This window comes from Centruroides sculpturatus, unplaced genomic scaffold (genome assembly GCF_000671375.1).
Source record: "Centruroides sculpturatus isolate CEXI.00-Female unplaced genomic scaffold, Cexi_2.0 scaffold39, whole genome shotgun sequence".
NCBI classification, from domain to species: domain Eukaryota; kingdom Metazoa; phylum Arthropoda; class Arachnida; order Scorpiones; family Buthidae; genus Centruroides; species Centruroides sculpturatus.
Window position 1 is genome coordinate 67,783 of NW_019384314.1, and position 19,407 is coordinate 87,189.

Below are 19,407 nucleotides of genomic sequence, written 5' to 3' on the forward strand. Positions count from 1 at the left end.
AGTGGTTCACAAAATGTGGTCCGTGGATCAGCATAGTCATTTCTCTAAATTGCAACTCTTTGCTCTTTAATTAAGGAGAAAATAACAGTTTCACACATCACATTACATTAGATTAACGGATAGACAAAATGTTATGCAAAACATCTATGTTAATAATTACAAGATAAGAAATGGACGAAGGCATAAGTGGTCTCTGGACAAATAACTGAGAATCACTGAATTTTTGAAATACACTTAATTTCTGTTAATTAATTAACGGTTACATTCAACTTTTCTAGTCGAAGTATACTGTGATCATCCATCTCCAAACCAAGATTTGTTCCCAAATTTTTTTATTTAATTTTCATTCTGGATTATATTTTCAATTGTTCGAGCGCAGCGCCGAACATATCTACAGAGTAAAATTTAGTGTATCCGTAAAAATGTAACTGTTGCTTTAAATTCTGGAGAATTTTCCAGGATTTGTCGCTTCAGATCTGCCGAAATATACGGGAGAGACAAAAAAGACAAGTGCCGACAGATCAATTTAGTTGTACTTGTGAATGGAATGTAGCATTGTTAAATACGTGAAGAAAACTTGGAAAACTCCACGCTATCAGCCTGTTGGAGAAGCACAAATCTACGACCGGTGTTCGATGGTTTTATCCGCTCGGTCACTGGCGAATTTGACATCCAACGAGAAACACTATGTCTCTCGTCATTTCAATAAATATTACAGATTAACACAGTTCGTTTATTGTACATAAATCTGCGATACTGCTCTTTCATAAATTTACACGTTTGTTTAGGTGCTTTCGGTAGAATCTGTACGCAAACAGAATATTCAGATAGAGAAATTAGAATCCGATGAGATTTAATCAATTTATTTTGTCCAGATATAGACTATAGGCATGACCAAAAAAAAAAAAATGTTTTTATAAGTATAAAACTTTGGAATTGTTTGCATACTGAATTTTATGTTATTAAAAATAGTGTTTGGAAAAAAAATTTTAAATTTAGCCTTTCATTTCTATTACTTCGTAATTCTTTAACCCATTTATATATGTTTTTCTTCCTAGATTTGCGATCAGTAGTACAATTTCATTCGTATTTTGTAAGATGAACTAAAAAAAACTCTGTTATGCTCCACGTAACGCTTAAAATTATATAAAGCTTATAAAGCTAAAGTTCAGCTGTCAAAAATTGATGAGTATTTCATTCAGTGAATCATAATACAGGGTGTCCACCATAAACCTGACACATTTGAAACTGTTGTAAAAAATCTACCGCTCAATAAGAATGTAATTAATGCATATTTTATGATCAAAACCTCAAAAAGTTTTATTGACAAAATCAGTGAACCTCTACATGAGCTCCTTTTGTTGTACGCAGAACATCGAGTCTATACTCCATTTCCTGCCAGGTTCTTTCGATCATCTCGGGCGTGACGGCAGCAACAGCATCGTGAATGCACACACGAAGATGTTGAAGGTCACGAATTTTGACACTGGCGTAAACCTTGTCCTTGACAAATCCCCAAAAGAAAAAGTCTAAGGGCGTAATATCCGGCGATCGAGAAGGTCATGGCATCAGTCCTCTGAGCCCAATCTAACAATTGGGAAACATCAAACATGCAGGCTCCAATGTAGAAGGGCACAGTCCTGCTGGGAAATTAAATCTGGCTGCAAATGTGTGATCTGTGGTACAACAAATTGTTCCAGCATATCAGCATAACACTACACAGATTGCGCCCACTCTTGTAGAGAAGCCATTTTGCGTTTGACTACTGCCACGCCACCTACAGTCACTTTGATGGGTTTTCAAAATTACCTATACAACTTTCACAGTTTCTCCCCCTAATAGAATGCACGACATCTGATTACTGCCTTGCACTTCGATATGGCAATCGAAACAAACGTGTCAGCTTCATGGTGGACACCATGTACATTAAAAGTATGCAAGATAAGTCTTGTATGCATTTGAATCATTAAACGTATAAAAGCAACTTTCCAGCAGTATTCCTTTATACCTTTTATAAATTTAAGTACAAAAACTACTTCCTTCCCCATGAGGCATGACGTTATTAATGGGCAGCCCCTAAACGCGGACAGGTTTCACAAATACTCAGAATGTACTGTACAGAATTCCAATAAAAACAATTCTGTGCCAAACATTTTATGCAAATTCTGTCACCTCGTATGTAATGAAATAAGTCTAACCCCTCTCTCTCTCTCAACGCCATCTATTAGCAGAATTGTAATTAAAATGCACGAAGTGTTTTATACTTCAAATAATAATGTAACAATAAAAAAAAATTTAAAAAAACTTTTAAAAATGGGGTATGCACTATCATCATCTAAAATACCATTTACAATTGATATTTCTGATTAAATTTTACTTATGACTTCGCATCATAACGAGATCGGGATGACCACCCCACCGTATACATCACTAGAATGCATTTACACACACACACACACACCTAAAACATCCATGTCCAATTGATATTACCGATTAAATTCTACATTCGATTATATATATAATTTGAAATTTTAATTTATAATTTTTTTCCGCATCCAAGATGTGCTACTTGAATATTTGAGTTTGATTTGATGACATTTTTTGGACATTTTTCATGAATTTCATCATTTCATGACATTTTTCATGAATTTTAATTAATCGAAAAAATTGGGTGCACAACGTTAAAAAAAAACTTTCGATTCGTTTTATAAGTTGAAATTTTACACGATCTAGTTGCTCAAATGGGAGACAATATTATTCTAATGTTTTATTAAACAAGATAAAGCGTAGGCTATGTCCACAACTTTCACCCACTTATGGAATGCCAGAGAATGTCAGTTGATCTGAGACATTTCTTTCTCAGATCAAACGTTTAAGTGTCGACACTGGCAGTGATCTTCCAGATCTTCATACATTGCAAGCAGAGATAGAAATACTTTGTTGCTATATATCCCATCCCCCAAAGATAAAACAACGGAACTGAAAAGAAAAGGCAAATACTGTATTGCCATTTGAGAATCGTGCGTGCAGGATAGTTGCAACATCTCCAGTAACTGTCGCAAATGTTCAGCGATACTAAGGATTAAAAATTATTTAAGATCGATTACGAGTGATTAGAATAAACGCTAACATATGAAAAGTCGAATACTAATAATAAATATAAATGTTTTAAGAAATGTTTTTTATTCACGTAAGTGTACAAAAAGTAAAAAATAAATTTCCTTCCTTCAGCTTTCGCAGTATTCTTGGTATTAAGCAACGAAAAATAGAAGCGCCAGCGCTTTTGTTTAGAAACATTCTGTTACACAGTGTACTTACACTATCAATTTTTATGGGCTTCCTATGAGCGCCCACACTTATTTTTCGTCCCATAATACCAAGAATACTGAAATTTTTGAAACAAACTATGTTCCATACAATAACGCATTAAAAATTGTGGAATACAGTCCTTACGGGAACGAATGCCCCGACTGAACGCGTTTTTTCTACCGTGAATAAAGTGTGGACATCCTACAAACCACAATTAAGTGTTGAGATTATAAAAGCAATATTATGTGTAAAATATAATTTAACCAATTCTTGTGAAAAATTTTGACATTTTAAATGACGACAGCAATTCATTAAAAAAGATTCACTCAAATGAGAAATAGGTAAAAGAATAGTTTTAAAAATTTATAATAGTATATATATTTATTATATTTGTAAATTTTACATATGTTGAAGTTTAAAAAAAATACAATACAATTTATGCGTTTTTTGTAACCCCGTGAATTTTGTTTCCCTTTTCCAATGTTAAAATCTGGTCACCTTACTTTATATGTAACAATGAATTACATAAATTCTTCTTGGTTTAGCATTTAATGTAATGTATATTATTCTCTGCGAGGTTTCACTAATTTTTGTAAAATTGTTTGCAAACACTAAAAATAAGTATTGTCATCGGAAATACATATGTATGCGAAGTTCCAACTAGATGGGATGTTGGGAGTGAGTGAAAACTGAATTACTCTATTTGCCTAGATAAAATCTTTTAAGTTAGTAAAAAAAAACATAAAAATTAACTATTATTTTTGATGGATCAATCCGGAACTGCAGATCATTGATGCATATTACGCTAGCTGCACACCAGAACATTGTGATGTTTATCGTAAGATCATTGTAATATGAACTTATTTTAAGATAATCTTGGTGCACACCAAAGCAATACGATCTTTCCACAGGAGACATTTTTCGAGTCGCAAGTTCTCCAAGTGAAGTTAACATTGTCGCGATGTATTGGTATTTGAAGAACAGAAGATTTAGTAAAAGAAATGAAAGAATGTAAGTCTTCGGAACAACCTCTAGATATACTGTCGACTTAAAATATCGTTCGATACTGACAAGTGAGTACAGGTGGAAAATTTAGTTTCGCTTTTGGAACTATTCCGACGGTTTCTTGGAATTAAATTAACAAATAGAAAAACATTCCTTTGCATATGGAAACGAAATAGCTTAAGGGAAACACGAAATGACATTACTCTCAAGAATAATAAATAAAATGTTATTGAGTGTTTGCAATTTGTGTGTGTGTCAATAACTATACAAGGGGTAAATTGGTGTGTGTGTATATGTATATATATATATAAAATAAAAGATAAAAGTTTCTTTCTGTTCTAAGCTTGTTAATTGATCTGCACCAAATTATTCATATTTATTTTCTGGAACTCAAGAAAATATGGACTTTCATGAAACCTGGACACTCCACATATCACCTGATTTAATTGTCTTGACACTTTGTGATAAACTATCATCTAATCAACCAGATAGCTACTACTCTCTCTCCCAATGCAAGATGTAGCTTTCTTCCTTTACTCTTGGTGTACTTGGTACCACACTGCCCATACTTCTTGTTTCTCTGCTTTTTTCATACTTGTTTGTCTCCTCTTCTGCTTGTCTGAACCTCACAACTAGTGACAAGTGGTGGATGACAGGTTCACCTTATCTCTTCTCACTTTCTTTTTACCTGCTAGAGCTGTTGTAGTTTATTTTATCAGCTTCCCTTTTAAATTTTTATTTTTGACACTATTTTTTTTTTTACTTTTCTGTCACTGTATATTCACTATAAATACATGCCTTCTCTCTGACATCTATCACCCCTTCATATGGTGGAAAAACTTCAATTGCATTTATTTCTGGACAACAAAACTCAGAACTTTATCAACAAACACTTCAACAGTATCTTTTAACTTTTTTGAAAACAAATTGCTGGAAATAACTGGATAATTCAGCAAGATAATGCCCCTACTTATGCCCATACTCAACTCTCACCTGGTTTACAAAAATCATGTTATCTCATGAAGTAGCCAGCTAGAAGCCCAGTATTGAAAATCTTTGGAGCATTATATCTAGACAAGTATATGCCAATTGCAAGCAGTATTCAACCGTACATGACTTAAACTCTGAAATTGAAAAATTTTGGAATAATTTACAAGATGAAAACATTAAAAATCTTTATTTTAACAATGGAAAATAAAGTTTTTGAGTTAATTTTACATAAAGTTAATTAAAGATTAAACATAAAATGTATTATTTATTTTCAATAAATATTATTGTTTTGTAATTATATTAAAACAATTATATTAAATAAAAATAACAATATTTATATTTAAATAGAATTTTTCACAAAAAACTAAATTACCTAAACTTTTCTTATAAAGCAAGATTTATAATAAATTGAGTTTTCATGATGGCAATGAGAGATCTAGGTAATTTGCAAAGCCACACAATAATAGTTTACAAGCGTGTTGAGGATTTAAAAATATTTCATTCTGCAATTTCAGTGTCTTAAAAATAAACTGAATTATCTGTAAATAATTTTTTTATCTTCAATAATAATTGTTAACAGTGAAAAAAAATATATATATTGTAAGTTTTATAAAGCCAATAGGTGTCTTTTCATTAATAATAACTAGAATTATTTGAATTTAAAATTAGTTTCTGTGAATGATTTGTATTAAAGGAAATTCAATCAATTATACAAAACAAATAATGATTTACAATAAGTATCTACATCTAAGTAATTATTATGTCTTGGCTAATTCTGAATTTAATTCTAAGATCAATACTTTTTCTAAATAAATTTGTTTTTATAAGTGGAAAAAATATATATATTTTTTCTAAGAAACAAATCTTTTTGTATCCTTTCACTTATTTTTCTGATTTGCATTTCAAATAATTTTACCTGATTGCTTTATTTGACTGTTAAATTATTCATTCATTGACTGTTAACTTCAATTATACAAATGTACAGTACATAACTTAAATCTTCATTTGGTTTTATTTTCATTCAAAACATTTCTGTGAGACTAATGAATTATTAAATAAATTCAAGAAAAAGAATATTAAATTATTATGTATTTTTTTCATCTGAAATAATTCAATGAAAAACTACTTTAGAAAATTATATATTAAAAAATTATTATTACAATTAATCATTTTAATATTTAAATTGTTTTTATTAGGTAAATCTTATTTATAACAATTTAATATTTTGTACAAACAGAAATATTTTTATATATTTCTCTTTACCAAAATTTAATATTAGGAAGAATCAATTCCTCTTAATTGAAAACATTTATTGAGAAGCATTTCTAGTCTTTCATTGGTCCCCTTTAGTCCTTCCACCACTTTAGAAGCCCACATGAAATATTCCTGAACTCTCTTTTCATTCCATCCAACAGGAGTGGCCCTCTCTAAATCTCGCAGGTTGCTTAGCTTGTCAGCTAACTTTACCAGTTTGGCCTCGTGACTGAGACCAGCAGCAGTGTCTATTTGTGCCTGTTTTCTAACTGCCTTTGGAAGTGTCTTGTCGTCTGTCACCTCTACCACAATTGATGTTATTTTGGGACCAAAAACTTCTTCTAACTCTTTGAAAGTAGTGTCAGTGTCTTCAACAGTATCATGAAGTAGAGCAGCCTATAAGCAACAAATTTTATCAAATAAAAATGAAATATTGAAACACATTGGAATACAAGTAACTGAATCTTAATATCTGAAATGTTTTACTAAAGTTACAAAAATAAATTAAGAATTTATATACAATTATAAGTTAAATTAAAACTAAATATATTAAAGTTTGCACAAAAAGATATTTGAAATACCCTTGTTTCTAAATGGAAATATACAAATTACAAGTTATGCAACACACTAAAAAACCAGAAAAATCATTTATCCTTTACTTAAATGTATATACTTAAATAATATACAATAGATATCCTCAGGTTTGATTATAAGAATTTAAAAATAGAACATTGAGATGAAAGCTGAAACAGAATGTTTTAACTTAAAAAAAAAAATAAATTTGAAGCATGATAATATTAATATATGTGCATGACTATTAGTGTGTTAAAGTCACCACCAGTTAGAAATCTCCAAGCAAACAAGATAGAGTCCTTTTCCTTGTAATAAAGGAAAAGGACTATCTTGTCTGCATGGAGAGTGTTATTCAAGACTCCTAACTAGTGGCAGCTGTAACATTAATAGCCATGCACACACATTACTGTGCTTTGAATTTATTTTTTAAAATTAAAAACGTTCTGTTCCAGTCTTCATTTTAATGTTCTACTTTTAAGTTCTTATAACTGAACCTGAGGATGTCCATTGCATATGGATGAAAAAATTTGTTTAAGGATACTTGACTTTGTTGAGTTTTTGGTGTGTTGCATTAATCTACTTATACTTTTAACCAGTATCTTGCATCTGAATACAAATTACCATTTAACAAAACATCTTTTTAATATTTCAGGAAGAATTATTTACTAAATTGTGTTTTATCTACTTATGAAACATTCAAAATATTAAAAAATAAGAATCAATTGAATTCTTCTTTTTTCTTTACTCAAATCTATGTCATCTTGACATCAAGCTGTTAAGTCCTATTTTAACATCTTCATTTCATAGATAATCTAGACTAATATATAAAGTGAGAATGGATGTATTGGGTTTCTGTAAATCAATTAATTTCTATCTACATTCAATTTTGCTGATTTACACACAGCATCATCTATTGGCAAAAAATTTAACAAAATCATAAGCTAAATATAATTCTTACAAACAAGGATATATATTAAATTCACTTAATTACTGCAACAGGTAGCTTATAGCACTTGCCATTCGGACTTTTTCATTTCTGAACGATATTTTCTTAATAAATGCCCTCCAGTAGTTGAATGAATAAAACCATCAAACACCAGTAGTTAGTTTGTTGTGGGTTTGTGCATGGCCAACAGATTGGCCATGTGCAGTTTTTCAGGTTTTCTTCATGTTAGTAACACCTAAATAGGGGCCAGCTTTCCATAAGTCTTCCTGGGATTCATCCTCCTCGACAGATTGTTCATGTTTTGTTTGCGTTGCCATAACCAAATTAATTCTAACGAACAATTATTTATTGTAACATCATCACAATGCCAGGCTGAATTTTTTCATCACAATGTTCTCAATTCTTCTAGTGGTGTCTTGCCTCTGCACATCATACTTTTCCTGTTAGTAATAGAATCGTGCCTGTTATATATCTAACTCTTTTCGAATTGAATTAACACGACTTTCAGTTTGCATTGGAAGTTTGTCTATAGATAATTGGGGCCTTCTGCCCCTAAGATTTCCATATCTGGTCTTGACTTTCATCTATCTAACTGCATTCTAGAGATTGAGGAAGGACACTCAGACAAGCAGAATTATAGGCTCCAAATTTTTCAAATTATAGCCCAATAATTTTTCTATAAATGCAATATCTACCAGAACATACTTTCCACATAGTTCATACAATCTGTTGCCAAAATATAAACACTTTATCATCACATAAAAATTATTCTCACATTTTTATACAATTTTTTTTTATTTAAACAAGTCATACAAAGTCTTTCGGATGTTAAGGTTAGCAACTTTGGTCACATGTGGGACCATCATAACCTGTCTAATACAAATCACTTTTTGAATATTAATAGTAGACCAGTATTAATTAGTAATCATTGACCATCTTCTCTTCCAGGAGGAGGTCAACAACTACTTTTGGTTGAATTACTTCAATCCCCTTCCGCAACAGTCCCTTCTTTCTATTGGACCAGTAGTATGGTGGCATTCAAATAAGAAAATTACATAATATAAGATTACTGGCAAGCACAAAATGTGTTTTAAGTGATTTTTTTCCAAGGTGAGAGTTTAAATATTATATCTGTTTTCTGCAAAATTTGATTGGTAGGCAGATTACCATTTGATATTCGACTGTGAATAATACAGTTTCTTAGAGGTGACATTAGGAAAAAATATATCTGAAAAAATCAAGATACATTTTCAATTGGTATCTACTTCACCATTGAATTTGTGCCATTTCATACTGTTCGAGTATTGCAACAAACATGACAATGATAGGCTGAAATAAGTATATTATTAAATTAAATTTAACAGTACACAGTAGAGACTAATCTAATCTGTTCCTAAGTTAGCATTTAGTATCAATCTACTTAAATAATAGAAAGAGAATCTTATAAAGTGCATTTACTGTGCTTTTTCCTTTTTTTTGCAGAATTAGAATTTATTTTAAATAATTTTTCTTATTAAATACATTATTCTTCATAAAATAAATAAATTGAATTAGTTTCAAAGAGGGAATAAATATTTATACTTCTTAAATAGCCTTTAACAATCTAGATACTCCAATGGAAAAGTAAGAAATAACAACAACATATCATTAACCAACATGAAAAGAAAATATTTGCTATATGACTATAGTTTTTTTTGACAGACAAATCTACTTGGAAAATATTTATTTGATTGCCCCAAACAAAATTCTTTTATTTCCATAAGCAAATTTCCAAGAAGTTGATCTGATGTGCTAAATTGTTATTCATGAATAAATCTGTTTGCCAATTGATTTTAGGTACAAAAACATTAAAATTAAATCAATATTTACAGTTTTAAGCACTTTTGAATGTTAGATACACTCACTAACTTTATATTTATTGATTTTAAACTTCCTTAAGCACTTTGGTTAAATAAATTTAATTTCCTACAAAATATATTTAACATTTAATTTAAAATTAAAAACATCTTCAATGTTATTTCTCACTCTTATAATTTATTTAGGCTTCTATAAAATTTCTAAACTTTATTTTTGAAATTTCATACTAATGTTATTACTGGTGGATTTAATGAAAATAAAAAGAATTATGTAATATATTAAAACATCAATAAAAATAATTAACTGTCATTGTTGAGAACTTTAAGCAGGTTTTATTGGTATAATCCAGGGGTCACCAAACTACCGCATGCAAGGTCAGTTCATCCAGCCCATTGCCACACTGTGCCATAAACGAGCTAAAATATAATTATTTATAGGAAAATATCATGGATTGTAAATAAACTTATTATGTAAAAAAATTAAAATAAATATAAGTGTCAAAATTGGTCTAATCTGATGTTTTCGTCTGACAGTAATATAATTTTTAGATAAATCAGTAAAATAAAAAATTTGGCAACATTTTACGACTTTGGATATCAGAGTGCTTTTTGTGTAAGTGCCTGCAATGAAGTTTCTAAGGGAAGCAATTGCAAACTTGCTGCAGCCATCGTGTTTGTGTATTGGTAAATAAATATGCTGATTGTCCTTATTTATTGTGTATTCAGTAAGCTATACTGAACAAAATAGTTATATCGCCCGTGTTCGTCATTTCTCAGTTATCTGGCCCACTGTGAAAAAAGTTTGGTAACCCCTGGTATAATCCATTAATAATGTTTAAAAAGATCATCAGTATGATATATATACCAATCTTTAATGAAGATGTCTTGAATATCTATATCAAAATAGAAAGTTTAGATGCAAACCTATATCCAAGCACTGTACTTTTTAATTTAGAAAGTCTAATAGAGGATCAAATTGTCATATCTCCATAAATACAAGATGCAGCCAAAACTTCCAAAATTGGTCCAATACAAAAATGTTTGATATACATGTTAATTTATTGAAAATTGTTTCCTTCAAAATAAGATTCTTCTGCAGTTATATATTGATTCCAGAGCTTTTCCCTGTTTTTAAAACATTCCTGAAACTTAAAAAAAAATTGAACAACATTCGTTTTTTCGATGTTGTTCAATTTTTTTTCAGTTTGCGTGGTAATATCGAAAAAAACGAATGTTTTTTCGATATTACCACGCAGGTCTAGTAGAGTAATCTAGTAGATTCCCTATAAAAAAAAAGAGTTTCAGGAAGACATCCTGAAACTTTTTTATGGCATTGTTAAGCACTTGCTGCGATTCTGTTTGAATGTCATCAATGTTCTGAAATCACCATTCTTTCAGCACTTTTTCAGTTGTGGAAATAGAAAAAAGTCACATGGTGCCAAGTCTGGTGAATAAGGAGGGTGGAGAACCACAGCCATTTTATTTTTGGTAAGAAACTGTTGAATAGAGATAGCTGTGTGAACAGGGACATCATTATGATGCAACAACCAGTTTTGAACTTTCCAAAGATCTTGTCTTTTTCATTTGATATTTTCATGCAGGTGCCCCAAAAACATCCATACAAAAATTTTGATTCACAGTTTGACCTTGTGGAACAAATTCTCAAAGAATAAGTCCCTCCCTATTGAGAAAAAAAAAAAAAAACAATAAGCATGTTGAGATTGCACCTCACTTGGCGTGCTCTCTTTGGTCTGGGTGAGACGTGATTTTTCCACTGACAAGTGAGTTGATTGTTGTTTGGTCTCAGGGTCGTAGCCATAAATCCATATTTTGTCTCCTGTAATCATTTTCTTTTCTGTTGCAGTCTTGACAAGTTTGAAACAAAATTTCATATATACATGCTGTTCCTTAAAAAAATTCATTTTAATAGAGCAATGAAAATTGCAAATTAATGAAAATATGAAACACTCCAGTTATCAATACCCCATCTCAAAGCAAACATACTTAAAATGATAAAAATAAAATTTTCCATTAACGAATTAAATTTAAAATCTTGAATAAACCTATTAATTTTATAAATACAGTAGAACCTCGATTATCCAGACTAATTGGGGATGAAGGTAGTCCGGATAAGGAAAAATTCGGATAATCAAAACAAATACTTTAATTTGTCTTTTAATGATAATACAACATGTTTTCCTTTCGATGACATATCGGTAATATTAAAAATAAATACTGTATTTAAATCATGATCAAAATTTCAAGAAAGAAATGTTTGTATTGAATTTGGACTACTACTGATCAACGCTAACAGACTAACTATTGTTTAAAAGGTCCTCTGGTGGTGCAAGAAGACAGATTTTATAAAATAAAAAGCAGTCGAAACTGCATTTTTATGAATAAAAATTTGACAAACTATTTATCGTTTTATGATGAGTAAAATTTTTTCGTCGCGTTCACGGTTTTTAAGTAATGCATAAACCTTTGAGGCTCGAAGCCCTTTGGACCGCGAGGCATAGGCAGTGGCCCACGTCGTCCATGCCTTATGCCGCCCTTGGTCATAGAAATGATGTAATTTGAATATATATTATTTATAAATAAGTATGTCAAGTTATATTTTTATTACGATGTAAAATATATTTAAGAGTTTACGACCACTGTGTTGGGTGAGATGTTGAAACAAAAAAGTTATGCATTCCATCACGTACATAAACAGTGTCGTAATTCGCCAAGTGCAAATCAGCAAATTTGTAAAATTTTTGTTTATTTTGAACTATCCGGATAATCGAGGTTCTACTGTATTAGATTATTATACAGAATATATATATAATAACCTAAAGTAAATTCAAGTTTAAATACTTAAGATCAATATTAATGAGAAGCTAACATTCTCTGTATATTTTACTGTTAATAATAACAAAAAACAAAAACTACATATGATAATTCTTTATTTCTATTTGAAAGATCAACAGAATAATAACAAAAACTGAATAATAGGAAAAAACAAAAACTACATATGATAATGGCATGAAATTTGGTGGGAAGCTAAATAACAATGTCTATTACACATTGTACTTCATGCAAGTTCAGTACATGGCCAATTGTAGCACCACATCACCAGTCCTGGAACTTTTTGACTGCACTTTGTACTTACTGTATTTAAGTCTCACATCATATAAATCTAGATTTGCATACTAGCATGAATGTGTTAAGGCACTGGTACAACGTTTGTTATTATCAGATTTTAATATGAATTATTGAGGAAGATTCTCCAAACCCATTAGTGTGACATTTCATATTGATTTATATATATATATATATATCATGTGATATATATATCATGTGATATATATCATGTGATATATATATATATATATATATATATCACAAAACATTTCCTATACAGAGCTAAGTGGTTATACAAAAATTGTCATCTAATAAGCCACACTAAGTTATTCTATAAAAATTTTTACATGACCTTCAAATAAATTGTTTATACAATTAGAATAGCATACATTCATATTTTGCTACTCTACTAGACTTTATCAATAGTCCATTATTCTTGTGTCAGATCCCAAATGCAAACTTTATATTGTCAGTCTGATATATAAAACATCCACATTGACATAGAATAGGCAAGAAACAGGCCAGTCAAGAGGGAAGAACTAGGGATTTTTTCCTGGGTCCAGAGAAAACTTAAGCTCGTAGTGGTTCCTACCCATATAAAATTAAACATTAGTTTTACTAACAGAAAATAAAATCTTTAAGACTGCTTTTTAATTATAAAGAAATATTCTATGTATTTTATTTCTTCAAATAGCTCTACTTCCAGGACCCATACAAATCTCAATAGCCCTGGCAAGTAATGATAGTTGTTACTTTATCGCTAGATAAAATAAACACTCCAGTTATCAATAATCAGATACGCCATCTCAAAGCAAACATACTTAAAATGATAAAAATAAAATTTTCCATTAACGAATTAAATTTAAAATCTTGAATAAGCCTGTTATTTTTATAAATATTAGATTATTATAGAGAATATATATATATATAATGATCTAAAGTAAATTGAAGTTTAAATACTTAAGATCAATATAAACGAGATGCTAACATTCTCTGTATATTTTACTGTTAAAATTGATCAATTAACAATGTTACTTCTTTATTTCTATTTGAAAGATCAACAGAATAACAAAATTAATTAATATATCGATTATTCTAAGCACTATGAGGGAGGGGAGGCCATCTTTAAATGGCTAGTTTTGTAGGAGGAAGATCTCATTTACCGCATGTTCTCACCTGTATAACGTCGGAATCGGTAATTCCAGCCTCTTCCGTCAGGATGTAAGCAACATCTATGGTAATTTATTCAGAATACATTGTAAAACGCTAAATATTGTCATAACCTTAACGGTTGTAAAATCTAATTACACTCTAACCTATAGGGTGATTAATGTAGGGTGTTACTTCGTCTTTCCTCAATTGTCTCCTGTGTTTAACGGCCGAGAACTTTACAGCTTTCAAAATTTCTCTCGACTCCATCTTCACCCCACCTCTCACGCACCGCCACAGTGTTGCCATTTTACTTGTTTAAAAATTGTAATTATAAATATCGATTAAAAAATCAAACTGTTAAATTAATTAATGTAATTATAAATTAATAAAAATTTTACATTCTTACATAATAATTTTTTTTATAAAAAAAGTAATATTTTATGTTTACTTTCGTTATTAGTAAAACTGTAATGTTTTGGTCATCTGGCGACGATGTTTACATTATTTGTCACTAGATGGCGTAGGTTTTGGGAGTTTAAAAGTTGCCAGACGGCGATGTTGCGCGCGTGCATGTGCATCTCTCCATTTGGATGTGCAACGGGAGCGGAGGCGAGCCACGACGGCTTCTTCTACCTGAATATGGAGTGAAGTGCAGCGGAGAAGCCGAAAAAAATAAAAAGAAGAATGGAAAAGTGCGATCGCGAGCGGGAGAAAGTGAGCGCAACAAGTGAGAATCGCAAGAGATCGATCATCGATCATGGCAGGAGGTGGTGCGCGTTTTCCGACTCTTCGTCGTTACTTTTACTTTTTGTGTGTTTTCTTGCCCTCTTCCTATCGGCCGCGTCCATGTTTAAACTTTTCCGATTGGAGGGGCGTGTTCAACAATTAGAAGACGAGTGCAGGCAGTACCAACTCAGGATAGACTCTCTAAATCAAGCGGAGGTCCTTCTCAAACAGGTGAGTTTCAAACTAAAATGGGTCATTCGCATCGCTTTCTGCGATTCTTCCAAAGTAACGCGATGCGCTGCGCTTCAAATTTCAAAAATAATCAAATGGCGCGCTTCTTACAAAGCGCGCGAGATTGATGTGACGGCCTTGAAACATAACTAATCACCATTTATTAGGTGCCTATTTGGCGAGATATTTTCTGAAAAAACACGAGTAGAACGGAAAAATTACGAGACGGTACATATGATGACAATTGAAAGCTTCTCACCGATATGTGCAATGCAACAGTTCAATTCCGTCTTTAACGCCTAGCCACTAGTAATTTGTCACGAGATACCAGATAGACCCTCACAAAATGAGATACCTTAGCATCATGCCCTCTATCATCCTCAAAATTTATAAGGTGACAAGAAAATTGGGTATTCTCTGACGCGACGCGTCGCGTCAAAGAATATTCATTTTCTTGTATCTCATTTCATTGTTTCTTGTTCTTCATCTTTAGTAGATTATTAAAAAAAAAAGCAACATGATCTATCTCTTGCGTATCTGGCACATCTTTAAATATGTAAGGAATGTCGAAATTTAAATTACGTTCTTTCAAAACTTGGCAAAGACAAAAGACATTCTGTTATTCTTCGATGCAACGCGACGCGTCGTCTTCGAACCCGCGATCGCCCGGAGCCTCGCGTAACAGTGATGGCACTTACCAAAATTAGAGGTGGTGAAAGTCGCGGAGTAAATATTTGCTTCCTCTGTTTAATGTCTCTGCAGATAACTGTTTGTTTAAGCCAAGATAATTATCTGGAGTAAAGATAATAAATTACCCGCTTTTGATCCCTTAAGGGATTTGGTAAAGGAGAAAATGGAACTTTTTCCTTCTACGTCACGTGAATAAGGGTAGCCAGTTTTTTTTTACTCCTTTTGTTACTGTCACGGTATTGTTATACTGAAAGTTCCCTTTTTACCCTCTGCAGCGTGCCGAACAGGAGGAGAAGAGGAGGAAGAGGGATGTGGTGGCCGCCGAATGCATGTGTCCGCCAGGTAAGTCGAACCCACTTTCACTTTCGGTAGGATAAGCTTCTGGCATATGGCACGAGATTGGAGAAAGGAAAAATGTCACCCTTCGGGGTGAAGTCACGCGAGGTTAATAGTCTTCAAATGTCCAGATTGAGGAAGTGCATTAAGTTCCCACCAACGTTTAAAATTTCCCTAGACTTGTCCACGAAAAAAAAAAAAGCGATATGGGGTCGATTTTTTCTTTTCCTGCTCGTTTTTCGACGTGTCGCTCGCGATCTCTTTCTACTATTTCCGATCGATGGAACTTGTGGAATGTTATGTTTGTTGTCGATCGAATTAAAGTTTAGACGAGAGTTACGATCACGTGTTTCGCCTCGTTACTCCGCACGTGCGAAATCAAATCAGTGCTTAATCGAATTTAAATGAATTTACACAACTATGTTTAACTGTTATTGTATTATTCCAGAATAAGATTTTACCCGTGTTGTTGATAGTTAGCGTTAACGAACAAGGATCAGTGTTTAGTTTTACGAATTTTTGATGATTTTGAACGCTTGGAAGCGTTAGTTTTGGCACCAAACGAAAAGTGATGTTGTGGAAGGAGCGAATTCCTCGCGCCGCGGGATATTCCCGCCGAAAGGATTACGTAAACAGCACGAACACTCTCGGACGGAGAATTTTAACCACGGATGGGCCCTCCTACTAGCGCTTTAAATAGAGAATGAACTCGAAATTTGCTAGCGATTGTTGAATATTCTCCATAATGCGACAATTGCTGCGACTCAATTACAGCATGCAATGAATGTGGATCATCAGATTCATCGATTACTTTTCTGTGTTATCGATATTTGAATTCTTTGACAAAATTTTAAAATATTAGACGCCGTATCGGCGACGAATGTGGCACTTCCGTTGACGTCGAGCGAGAGGCTCTTATCTATCGCCTCTTTACCCACTCTATGGAGAAACATAATCCCGCGAGAAGTGGAGAAAGTGGTCAGGGTGCAAATGTGACAAAAGAAAGACGGGCAAAAACAGCCCTCCCTCTCTCTCTATCTTGTTACAGCAGACTAGCCAATTCTCATCGTTGAAGGGGCTGTAATGATCACGTGGTCTGCGACTCCTAAGTTATTCGGAACAGACATCCATTGACACGCGTTATTTCCATTCCCGTCACGTGATATCGATAGGTCATAACTCGATCTTAAAGAAAAACCGATATCCGTACCCGTCTCCATCTTGTCTACCGACGTTGAGACGACATCAGATCAGGTGATTGGACATTTTACCTCCACGTCTTGCTCCTCACCAGTCGAATTGCGTGTAAAGAAAAATTAGTCGAGTGGAACGTATTATCTAAGAAACGTGCGGTTTCGGTTCTATGATTTCACGCTTCCTTTGCGTGCTTTCTTTTATCACGCGGTAGAATGACGACACAGAATCGCGTGACGGGAGTGAAAGCGCTTTAAACACTACTAGGTCACGTGTCGATGTATAATTTAGTCGAATAAGAAGTCATAAAATAATTCATTCGCGATCGAGCCCCTCCTAGTTATCGTACGATCGTCACCGTCGCTTAATCGGGTGATTACCTAATATTTTGAAGGGTGACAGCATTGGCCTATGGGCTGAAATGGGGGAACAGCCCGAAGACAATCAGATAGTGACTGATTTATGTAATTGCTTAATGGATAACTCGTATTTTTAATGGGCGATCTATTAGCACGCTCTTAGCCTATAGGTTTATTTTTGCCTTCACTTTAAATCGCTGCATTATGAAACCAAGCGACGATGATGATTGCATTGCTCGACCGATTAAATCTCGCGGCCCCATCGTCAAGAGACACGCGACGCGACCGTGTTGCGCGGACCTCACCCGAATTATGAGATCTTTGGAGAATCACGCGACCGGCGCGNTTATTACATAATAATATTCTACGACTGTTAATCTTCACTGAAAGTTAACTGAGGAGTTTGATAGAATCATTCCAATACACCTTTGATAGAATTTCAATGGCCGAGTATTTGATAAGATCTTCAGAGTTGGGGTTTGATAGGATCTTCAATAGTTAGGGGTTTCGATAGGATCTCCAACCTCTACAGATTTACTCAAATTCGGGGAGTTTCGAGGTAGCAAGCAAAGTATGTTTGATAATTTTTATTGTTAACATCGTTTAAATTTGCAATATACACGACTATAATATGGATGGGTGAAAATTTTCACCTTCACTTCGCTAATAAAATCGGAACGGACACCTGCTACATAATTAGACTTAAATCGAGGCAACCTCCTTTTCCTACTCATTCTGTGACGTCACGGGTGGCACGAGAAATAATTTTGGTGGGGATGAGCCATATTTGGTCCTACGTTTAATGTTCAAGGGTGTGGCATGCTCTTCTTCCCCGATGACCGAAAGATGCTATCTCGGTGTGGGGTGGGTGCGTTCTTTTCCAGAAGGAAGTTGGGCGGATGTGCATTAAGCTCCCCCCGAAAACTCGAACAAAAAAAAAAAAAAAAAAAAAAAAAACCTTTTTTCCCCCCCCCCCCCCCCCCCCCCCCCCGATCGCCCGGAGCCTCGCGTAACAGTGATGGCACTTACCAAAATTAGAGGTGGTGAAAGTCGCGGAGTAAATATTTGCTTCCTCTGTTTAATGTCTCTNATTCTGTTATTCTTCGATGCAACGCGACGCGTCGTCTTCGAACCCGCGATCGCCCGGAGCCTCGCGTAACAGTGATGGCACTTACCAAAATTAGAGGTGGTGAAAGTCGCGGAGTAAATATTTGCTTCCTCTGTTTAATGTCTCTGCAGATAACTGTTTGTTTAAGCCAAGATAATTATCTGGAGTAAAGATAATAAATTACCCGCTTTTGATCCCTTAAGGGATTTGGTAAAGGAGAAAATGGAACTTTTTCCTTCTACGTCACGTGAATAAGGGTAGCCAGTTTTTTTTTACTCCTTTTGTTACTGTCACGGTATTGTTATACTGAAAGTTCCCTTTTTACCCTCTGCAGCGTGCCGAACAGGAGGAGAAGAGGAGGAAGAGGGATGTGGTGGCCGCCGAATGCATGTGTCCGCCAGGTAAGTCGAACCCACTTTCACTTTCGGTAGGATAAGCTTCTGGCATATGGCACGAGATTGGAGAAAGGAAAAATGTCACCCTTCGGGGTGAAGTCACGCGAGGTTAATAGTCTTCAAATGTCCAGATTGAGGAAGTGCATTAAGTTCCCAC

At 33.4% G+C, this 19,407-nt stretch overlaps 2 protein-coding genes across 7 annotated transcripts in view; one reads left to right on the top strand and one right to left on the bottom strand.

Annotated features, from left to right (window-relative positions):
• Nucleotides 1-6,505: 6,505 nt before the first annotated feature.
• Nucleotides 6,506-14,676, bottom strand: LOC111622921 (guanosine-3',5'-bis(diphosphate) 3'-pyrophosphohydrolase MESH1-like). Its single transcript, XM_023365382.1, has 4 exons — nucleotides 14,618-14,676; nucleotides 14,376-14,521; nucleotides 14,236-14,291; nucleotides 6,506-6,954 (listed from the first exon to the last, which is right to left on the bottom strand). The coding sequence occupies exons 2-4, from the start codon at nucleotides 14,515-14,517 to the stop codon at nucleotides 6,580-6,582; spliced, it is 573 nt and encodes a 190-aa protein (XP_023221150.1). The 5' UTR covers nucleotides 14,518-14,521; nucleotides 14,618-14,676; the 3' UTR covers nucleotides 6,506-6,579.
• A 4-nt stretch (nucleotides 14,677-14,680) lies between these two features.
• LOC111622860 (collagen alpha chain CG42342-like) overlaps nucleotides 14,681-19,407 on the top strand; it is a 120,470-nt gene continuing 115,743 nt past the window's right edge. For 3 of the 6 annotated variants that reach the window (XM_023365334.1, XM_023365314.1, XM_023365342.1), the window contains exons 1-2: nucleotides 14,682-15,168; nucleotides 16,134-16,200. In XM_023365334.1, the coding sequence (XP_023221102.1) occupies nucleotides 14,896-15,168; nucleotides 16,134-16,200 (340 nt within the window). In that variant the 5' untranslated portion in view covers nucleotides 14,682-14,895. Of the gene's footprint in view, nucleotides 15,169-16,133; nucleotides 16,201-19,407 lie in introns of all 6 variants that reach the window. The other 3 variants (XM_023365299.1, XM_023365325.1, XM_023365305.1) reach the window with 2 other exon arrangements.

Excerpts from the sequence above, each read along its gene's own strand:
- LOC111622921 (XM_023365382.1), bottom strand. The coding sequence starts at position 14,517 with ATGGCAACACTGTGGCGGTGCGTGAGAGGTGGGGTGAAGATGGAGTCG. Across the intron at positions 14,292-14,375 it reads CTACATTAATCACCCTATAG|ATGTTGCTTACATCCTGACG; the intron begins GTTAGAGTGTAA and ends AAATTACCATAG. Across the intron at positions 6,955-14,235 it reads CCGATTCCGACGTTATACAG|GCTGCTCTACTTCATGATAC; the intron begins GTGAGAACATGC and ends TGTTGCTTATAG.